At 35.5% G+C, this 9683-nt stretch overlaps 1 protein-coding gene across 2 annotated transcripts; it reads left to right on the top strand.

Moving 5' to 3' along the window:
* Window positions 1–356: 356 nt before the first annotated feature.
* On the top strand, window positions 357–7019 carry LOC306858081 (monocarboxylate transporter 9-like). Of its 2 annotated transcripts, none has more exons than XM_079398474.1 (6): window positions 357–538; window positions 1113–1332; window positions 1950–2093; window positions 2788–2883; window positions 4000–4836; window positions 5785–7019. In XM_079398474.1, the coding sequence occupies exons 2-6, from the start codon at window positions 1128–1130 to the stop codon at window positions 5967–5969; spliced, it is 1467 nt and encodes a 488-aa protein (XP_079254600.1). In that variant the 5' UTR covers window positions 357–538; window positions 1113–1127; the 3' UTR covers window positions 5970–7019. The 2 variants fall into 2 exon arrangements, with proteins under 2 accessions (XP_079254600.1, XP_079254601.1); XM_079398475.1 differs by having other exon boundaries at window positions 1100–1332; window positions 5785–7013.
* Window positions 7020–9683: the final 2664 nt, after the last annotated feature.

Genomic DNA, 9683 nt, shown 5'->3' with positions numbered 1-9683 from the left:
AAAGAGATGCACGTGGCATCTGTTTACAATGTAATGTACAGTAAAAAAATAAATTAAAGAAAAGCATATTAAGCAAATGCCATAAAAGCAGTTTTGTCAATGTCATAGAAAACTACCCATCCGAGAGGATGCTAAGTTACCTTTAAATACAGATTAATGTTTCGATTTTCAACAGTCACTATAAGTCTTTTAAGTGTGGATGGGAAGTGGTCGATGTTGGGTTGACTGCAGGCAGGCTGTGTTCATTGTCATATAAAAGGAAGTTAGATGAGCATCGAAATGTGAAGCTGGACCAGCGAGAACAGCTTCAAACCGGTTTAAACGCCTGGCAACAAAAGCCGGAGCTCGTGCACAACACACCGCACAATGATGAAGGACAGACCGGGGTGTTTCAGCTCAACACATCCACAATCATTAATATAGATCACAGTGGACATTTCACATTGTGACACAATGACGAGACATTTCAAATCATAACGCAGGATTGTCCAAAGAGCCAGTTTACCACGGAAATCATCACCATTTCCCGGTCGGTGAGGTAAGTCAAAATATTTCGTTCATCTTAATGAGATGTTCATTTGTTTTTTACAGAATATTCTGTAATATGCTAGATATTTTAGTTCACAAACATGTCTTTAAATGAAACACGTCTTTATTTTTCCTTACATTTCTATTAATTTTTTCGTTGATAATAATCGCAACGACAGTTTAAATGATAAAGTTGCGTAATACTAAAAAGAAAAAAAAAACGATATATGCAGAATATATAGAAGTAGGGTTCAGGAGCGCGCACGTTTGCAGTTGTGCGCTCTCCGCTATCGTGCGTCTGTGCGCGCCTCCGCCAGCAGCCGTGCGCGCGCTCTTCACATCCTGCCCTAGGTTGTTATGTAGAAATGCTGCATACTTTCTTCTAAGAATAAAATGCAGAGCACATTCTCACAAAAAAAGGAAAGAAAGAAACTTTTTGCGAGTCCCCCCCATACACCAAAGAACACCAAAAAGGACATAAAGAGCATTATAAAAATGGTCCATAGTGCAAAATGTATGTAAAGAAATTAACAGAATTTCATTTTTAGGCTGAACTGTTTCTTTAAATTAGTTTTTCATCACAGGAACCCAGTGGAAACATGAGTGCCCAGAACACTAAGCAAGCCCCGGATGGAGGATGGGGTTGGGCCATTGTGGTTGCCTCTTTCATGGGTCAGCTCCTGGCCTACGGTTCACCCCAGTCAGTGGGGGTGCTTTACCCAGAATGGTTGAACACCTTCCAGGACGGCAAAGGCATGACAGCATGGGTCGGCTCTCTTGTCTCAGGGGTCGGACTCATTGCTAGTAAGTTTTCAACAGATGCATTATGCCTAATAAATCTACTCTGTATAAATATATGCTTTCCATTGCATTTCTCCCCTTTTTACTGGTAAATAAACATTAAGCAAGAACACAATTTGAATGGAATGCTTTCCAGCTCCATACGATCATAATTAAACTTCAAACTACACTTAAAAAAAAAATGGTGTAGAAAGTTCTCACTCAAAAAATGACTTAAATAAGAAATATATTAAATTAACCATGATATTTTGAAGTAGAAAGACTAAAATAGTATTTTCTTGTAAAATGTACTTTTATTTCTTATTCCTCCATGTCAGTAGTAAAAGAAAATATGTTTCTCATCTTTCTGTTATAAGACTTGACCTTGTTTCTCATTATGAAACGTGTTTACCATTATAAAATGAAGAGCAGCGTGTCAAATCAATAGGGTGCAATTGTGGCTAATGATTCTTTGTTTGTGTCAGTGAGCCATTTGATGTTTTCGATCAAAATCTGCACTTGGTTATCTGTTTAGTTCTATGCCTCGGCTTACAGCTGATTATTTTAAGCAGCTGTTGATTTGAATTCTATTTCGAGCTTCCCGTTGTCTTACAGGATGATGTATTCGTTCTTTCGCACAGGTCCCATCTGCAGTGCCTGTGTTGTGAACTTCGGGGCCAGACCTGTGACCATCTTCAGTGGGGTCATGGTCTCTGGAGGACTTATGCTTAGTGCTTTTGCACCCAATGTTCAGTTTCTCATATTTTCCTATGGGATTGTTGTTGGTGAGCATCTTACATTTCCTCTTAAAAAGATTACCTTATTGGGTCATTGCGCCACCTGTGTGTAATTGGTGGTTGATTGATTTTCAGAGGCTGATGGACAATAATATAATGACAAATTACACAGACAATTGCTCAAATTATTAGAAATCGACTGATACTGTTCTTTTAAAACTAAAACAATACCAATTATTTATTTATATAACCAATATGCATAATTGATATTTATTTAATGTTTTACGTTTTTGTTCAATTTCATCTTCATATCACAACAACAAAACATAGCCTGTTTTTAATAACAACGAGTAACAATGATAATAACAAGGCAAAATAAATGGACTCATCCTGTTAATCAGCATCAAGCTTGAACTACATGTCAAGCATGTATGTAACATATTACAAAACAGTACGGAAAAATTTATTTGATTATCAGTCGATCTCTAAAAAGGTAGTTTCACAATTCTGCTCAAAATTCACTAAAACATTAAAAGCATATTAAAATCTATAACATAACTATAAATGTATTATTAACTTAATTTGTAGTTTAGCGGGGTATTTAGAATTTGAGTATAGTCTTGAGCTTAAGCGCTTTCCTAAATCTTTATTATATTTGCATATATGATTATAATAAATATTTTATGAGCAGGTGAACCTTTTTGCTGACTTCTCTTTAACTTCATATACTTTTATTGTACAGGACTAGGCTGTGGACTTGTTTATGCTGCTACTGTAACAATCACATGCCAGTATTTTGACAAGAGACGCGGTCTTGCTCTTGGCATCATTACTACAGGTAAATATACAGTATGATTAGTCAAAAATAATAAGCTACCAGTCCAATGTTTGGACATGATGGGCTTAATTTGTCATTTATTTATTTATTAATTTGATCGAATATGGGAAGGAAAACAGGCAACACGTATGGAGCACATGTGAATTCCAATACTGTTAAAAGCAAGTAAAATATATATATGTATATATAATAATAATGAGTTTAAGTTTTCATGACTAATTTGAAATGCAAATATAAAAGCACAACTATAAATATATAGTTATTTATTTATTTATTTATTTAAATGGATGCCATATTTAAGCCATATAGCCATATTAGGGCTGCATGAAGGAAAGAATAGTGATTTTTCTGATAAAAATTGTTATTGTTTATGTGATTAAAAATATATTGTTCATAATTTACTTGCTTGTAGGGCTGTACTATTTGGCCAAAATGTTTTGAATATATATCAACATGGCTGTAAGATGATGATGATAAAAATAATCATCAATAATAAAAAAAACAAAATAAAATAATGATTAAAATCATCTTTCACTGTATATTATATGTTTATTAACAATTGTTTTATTTTACATTACAACTGTAAAATTTCAATACTTAGTAAGTGCAAATGTTAGTAAATGTATATTTATATTATATCAATTTATTTATTAGTAACTAATTTTTTCATTTCCAAATGTTAAACCATCAAACTTTTATTTTGACAACAGGACACTTAAAGCTTCTCTTTTGTTGACAGGCGCTTTTTATGGGGGAAATGGTTGGAAGTTGGAGTATATAATGTTCCCATATACATGTTAAAGTGACCCAAACTTTGAGTAGATGCTGTTTGTGTGGAACAACATTTACTGCAAACCGAGCCGCTCTGAGACACTGAAAACAGACACTGAAAACATATAAAGAGCTGCTCATGTGTAACGACACAGTGCTGCGCTTCACTCTGAAACATGCAGCCCATATATTTAGTGAATAAAATAGTAGCCGTTGTGATTTAGAAATCACACTAAGCCACAGGACAATGTCGGTTTTATTTTGCTTAATTATGCATTGATATTCTATAAAATTAAAATAATTGAATCCCAATATCGGAAATACTTAACCGTCTGATTTTTTCAGGTACGAGTATTGGAGGTTTTCTCTATGCTACTGTGCAGAACGAGTTCATTGCACTCTTTGGACTCGACGGCTGTCTTTTGCTTATTGGCTGCTTTGCACTAAACATCATCGCCTGTGCTGGACTCATGAGACCGCTGCACCTGCCGGCCTACTACCTGAAACAGAGAGCGGCGCTGGCTGAGAAGGCCGAGGAGAAGGTTCTGGAAAAGGCCCCTGTCGTGGAGGACCCAATCAAGAAAAATCAGTCCATCAACGTACTAATCACAGGGGAGACGAAAGAGCCTCCACCATATGAGAAGAGCCTCGTGAGCTACACGGCGTTGGTGCGGCTCATGAAGAAGAAGCAGAAGGAGTACTCTAAATACTTGCACTCGACGGCGGAGCTGCTTCAGAACAGGGTCTTCTTGGCCACGTGCGTGTCTTTCTTCGCATATTGCTTGGGAGCATACACTCCTCTTCTCTTCCTGGAGGATTTGGCCCAGACTGAGGGTTTGATCCGCGGCATCAGCACCATCCCGCTGGTCTCCATCATGTCCATTGCTGCTGGAGTGGGGAAGCTGCTGCTGGGCGTCATGATGGACATCCACTGGATGAACAGCATCTTTCTGTACGCCTTCACTCTGCTGGGAACAGGGGTGGCTCTTCTCATAATCCCCGTCACCAAGAACTACGCTGGGCTGCGGGTCATCTCAGCGCTGCTGGGGTTTTTTTCTGGAAACTGGTCTGTCATACCCTACATGACCACTAAGGTTGTGGGAATGGATCGTCTGACTGAGGCATATGGGATCTTGATGTTCTTTGGTGGATTTAGTATAATGCTCGGACCACCAGTCGCAGGTAATTTTTTGATGTTAGGTTAGGGCTCAGAAGCTATGCAAGCCTTTAAAAAATCACTTCAGTAGTTTGCAAATTCATTACTACAGAATAGAGATTGGCAAAAAAAAACAATTTAAAATAATTTTTATTTGAATTGATGACATAAAACCCAGGATGTTGAATTGGAATGAATTTATTTTGAAGACTTTGACTAAATTAGACCTTTTTAGGACATAATGTGTTTTCCCCAGTGTTATTATAGTTAACTTAAAAAATAAATTCATAAAAACATGTTATTTGTAATCAAATAAATGTCAACTTTTCTCATTTTCGTATAATTTAACGTACTAAACTAAATCTACTAAATAATAATAAAAACTATGTAGACATCTTTAAAAATATATATAAAAATAATAAAAAGCAGAACAATATTTCTAAACCTTAAATTAAAATTAAAGTGAAAATAAAAAATAAAATCTAATTCAAAATATTAACCAAAACTACAATAGTATTTAAATGAAACTAAAATAACTTTATTTAAAAAATTAAATAAATAAAAATCACCCCTTGAAGACCCTCCTGACTGTGTGTCAAGTTAAATGTAAAAGTTTGTTGAAAATTGCATAACTGTTTTTATACTTTACAGGTTTTAATTTTACAGATTATTTTCTTTATTTTGGAATTTGTCACTGACACAGGTGACATTTGAAACATGAACTCTAATAAAACAAATGAAATATATTACTAAAAACTACACTCACAGCAATTAAACTTTGCTGTTTGAATTCCATTCCATTTAATGCTGCTTCTATAAATTCAAATTATGATGCAGCATCAATTCAGTAATTGAATTAGAAATACAATGGCATTCTTAATTAATTCTTAATATGTAGACAGAAGTGTATGGACACAGCGACAAACGGCACAATACAGTAGGTGACTCTAGCATATGTCTTGTTGTGTCTCCAGGCTGGATTTACGACTGGATGCACTCCTACGACCTGGCGTTCTACTTCAGCGGGAGCTTCGTGCTGCTGGGAGGAGCTGGCCTTTTCCTCGCTGCCACGTGCTGTAGGAACAACAACCCAGATGAAAGCAGCACGCCAGACACAGAATGCAATAATGACTATGACAAAGTGGCAACGGTTGCCTGAAGCACGACTGCTGTTCAGCAGATGAATTCCCACGCTCCGTAATTACAACTAGATGAAGTGTACTTTACACTGAACATGTCAGATCAGTGTTTTCACTCAGCATGTTACACTGAAGAACTCTAGCAAATGAAAAAAGGACCGTCCTTAGGCTTGTTATTTGTGGCCTTGTTTTAGGAGGCTCTGGTTCTACATACACACTTCCTAGGGTTCCTTTTAGATTCCTTTTTTTTACTGTACGGATGGTATTGAAATATATGGAGATGGTGGTGTCCTTAGTGCCATATGTCATCAGTCTTAGAGAAACAATGTTTTCAATTGTCTCAAGTTTTATGAGATGGCTGTATTGTTTTTTTTTTGTATATACGTGGAAGACTTAACACCACAACACTACACTGCAAGTAAATGTCAGTTTTGCAACAATTTCACAATCTGAGAAACATACTGCCATATTTGGACGGGTGATAATGTCTTGTGTTGTACCAAAGTTTTTGTTGTTGGTTTATTTATTGTATTTGATTTGTGTCTGTAAAAGCTGTTCATAAGGTTCAGGCAGACAGCACTAGACTAATTGTGCTTTTATGTTTATGCCTTGTTTTCTATGCCTTGTTATGAAAAATGTTGGATTTTCCTTGTGATACAGACTTTAGTCTCTAGTTGATTTAAAACCACATGCTATAAAACAATATGTATCTGTGAAATTGCTGTTAGGTTATTTTTATAGCAGTTTAGCTATCTTTTAATTACTTTGTGTACTTTTTGAAATACCAGCTTTTACTGTTTTACACATTTTGCTACAAACTGTGTATGTTTGTGTTTGTACTGCTTTCTGTTTGTTAGACTTTTTTCAACCTTGGCAAGACATTGTTACTTGAAATAAGTTTTTTATTATATGAATATTCAACAGTGAAAAGTGGAATGGGAGACGAGTTGTTCCATCACTGGAAAGTTTTTGGTTTGATCCTACCATCATTATTCATGTCTCTTATTGTTTTATATGCATTTGTATATATTTTTATTATTATTATTATTAAAGTTTCACTGACATAATGTTTATTTGTTGCTTAAATTGTAGCTAGTTTTGTAGCTTTTATGAAAAAACACTAGTCGTGGTCTGTTGATGCAGACTTTACTGTAAAGATTTATACCGGGTTTCATTAGACTGCCATGATGTGAGGTGGCCTTGTGGTCTCCATGGATACAGTAACCATAGTGAGTGCAATCAGAGGTCTATTTATGCAGTCACCAGCAGGTTTTGATAAAGGTTGTACAGGAACACAATATTTGTGTATTACTGTTATAGCTATTATTAGCAATAATCTTACTTTTAGGTCTAGAATGATTCCCAAATTCATCTACATGTATCCAAATGCAACATGTCTGTTTCTCACTACTAACATAACACTCAGTCACAAAAGCAAATGGGGATTGTTAAATTCAACTCTTCCACAGCCTACAATAAAGACGATGCATTTAATAGCTACATAGAACTGAGTTAATCACATGAATGCAGTATTATATTTACATATTAATACAGTATTACAAGAATAAGGGTTGAGTATTGCTATGATATTTCATTGTGCACAGATAGCCAGCTTGAAGGCAGTTTGATTGTAATGATATAGTGATCGTATTGAAAGGTTATTTCCCTATTGAATAGAGAAATGAAACCCAGTGTATAATTATGGCAACATTACAATGGACACAAAGCCCTTTTCAAAACATGAATCGCTAGCTATTGCGAATGTACTAATAAACAGAAATTAAGGCTTGTGCTTTAGGTAATAAGAGCTAAATTGTGATTATGGCAGTGTATATAAAATCAGTATTTTGTAAAATACAAAATACACTTAAATAATTAACACAAAAAATTAAATTTCATATCTTAGCTAGAAGCAATGGTTTGGCATGAAAAAGGTCTTGGTGATTTTTTTAGTATTGTAGTATTTAAGTACTACTATTGTTATTATTATTACAAACATGTTTGTTTTTTCTTCACAAGAATGGATGGACTGGAGATTACTTGTGGATTATTGTGATGTTTTTATAAACTGATTGGACTCTCCTTCTGACGGCACCCATTCACTGCAGAGGATCCATTGGTGAGTAAGTGATGTACAGTAATGCTAAATTTCTTTAATTCTGTTTTCATGAAGATACAAACTCATCTCAGATGGCCTAAGGGTGAGAGCATTTTCAGCAAATGTTCATTTGTGGGTAAACTATTCATTTAATAAGCAATGCTGTTTTTAAAAATAGATCTCAAATAATTTTTCTTACCTCTCTGGCCATTTTGTTTCAATATTAATTAGACATTTTCATAAAGTTTTCATACAATTTATGCTTATTAACTACTGAGCAGCTTATAATGAATAGTAGGTAGGGCTGCTTTTCTGCCAGTCAGAAACAATATGACTAAGAGGAAACCGTGTAATCCATCTGCAGTCTGGATTTTGGCAAAATATCTAGAGAGGAAGAGGAGGGAGATTTAGGGCAGCCAAACATTTCATCCATAAAACTCTTCCTCTATAAATAAAAGATTGCATGCATCCAGAGTTTAAATAAGCTGGTGATGCTAAACTAACATTTACTTATAAATTCGCCACTCTAAAAAATGCTGGATTGTTACAACCCAATTTTGGGTCAAGTATGGACTAATCCAGCTGATGAGTAACATTTTTACATTAATTTTTTAACCCAGAAGTTGGGTTAGTCCATATCTGACCCAAAGAAACAACTCAGCAAATGCTGTAGTTATTTTACACTAAAGCACAATATTCTGGCATGAAAACTGGTAAAACACGTTACCTGCAGTCACCAGAGGGCATCACTAAACAAGGTAGTCTTGCTGTAAACAACTTCAGCTAAAAGAGATTTCAACATTCAAATGTAGTCAAACCGACAACATGTGCCGAACATTAAAATATTCATAGAAATTGTTCAGTATTACTTTCCTGCCATCATTTTGTGTGTTGTGCATAAGAAATGTAATTTAATAGACAAGGTAGAGCACCTTTTCAATTATGTTTAGATTGATTTGAAAGGGCGAGCCGTTCTCTTTAATTAAATTAGGCAGAACACTGCAATATTCTTGGCTTATGAAGATGCAAACGCAAACTGTATCACACCAAGTGTGCAATTGGTGACCATGGTAACCGCTGAAACGGATGCTGGTGTCCTCCACTGGTGTGCTGTTTAGATTACCATGTTTGATGAACTTATAAATAGCCCAGTGTTTCTGCAGTCGTCGTCGGTTCTATATGCACACAAATGCTGTTCTCGCAGGGTAAGGTATGTGGCTTATATTCAAGATCTGGCAACACGGATGAGTAAAAATGTACAGTACCCTGTGATTTCTTTCACTGCACTTACAGAGAAAAACAAAACTTCTGATATGTGTTTAAATACATCATTAACGACTAGTTGTTCAGTTCATTTCCATACACACTGTGTAGAATTTCTGTAGGCTGTGGATTTTTCAGAAGTCAAATCGGTTGTAGAAGGCGGTCGTCACTGCCATAAATTAACTGTGAGAACATGCTCAAGCACTAAAAGAATTGAACCGAATTTAGATGCAGTGCACGTGGCCAATACGTAAGTGTTCTAAAATCAGCTCAAACTACCAAACATGTTTGATATCCTCCAACTGGATAGAATCATAGCCTTAACCTAGAAAATCTGTCAACTTCAACTTCCCAAAATCTGCAGAATGGATTT

This window comes from Barbus barbus (assembly GCF_936440315.1).
Source record: "Barbus barbus genome assembly, chromosome: 38".
Taxonomy (NCBI): Eukaryota; Metazoa; Chordata; class Actinopteri; order Cypriniformes; family Cyprinidae; genus Barbus; species Barbus barbus.
Note: the sequence above shows the minus strand (reverse complement) of the source record. Positions and strands in the feature narration are given on the sequence as shown.

What these genes read in the sequence shown, in the direction of transcription:
- LOC306858081 (XM_079398474.1), top strand. Translation starts at nt 1,128, where the DNA reads ATGAGTGCCCAGAACACTAAGCAAGCCCCGGATGGAGGATGGGGTTGG. An exon ending in TCTTGGCATCATTACTACAG is followed by an intron (nt 2,884 to 3,999) that starts GTAAATATACAG and finishes TGATTTTTTCAG; the next exon opens with GTACGAGTATTGGAGGTTTT. An exon ending in GCTCGGACCACCAGTCGCAG is followed by an intron (nt 4,837 to 5,784) that starts GTAATTTTTTGA and finishes TTGTGTCTCCAG; the next exon opens with GCTGGATTTACGACTGGATG.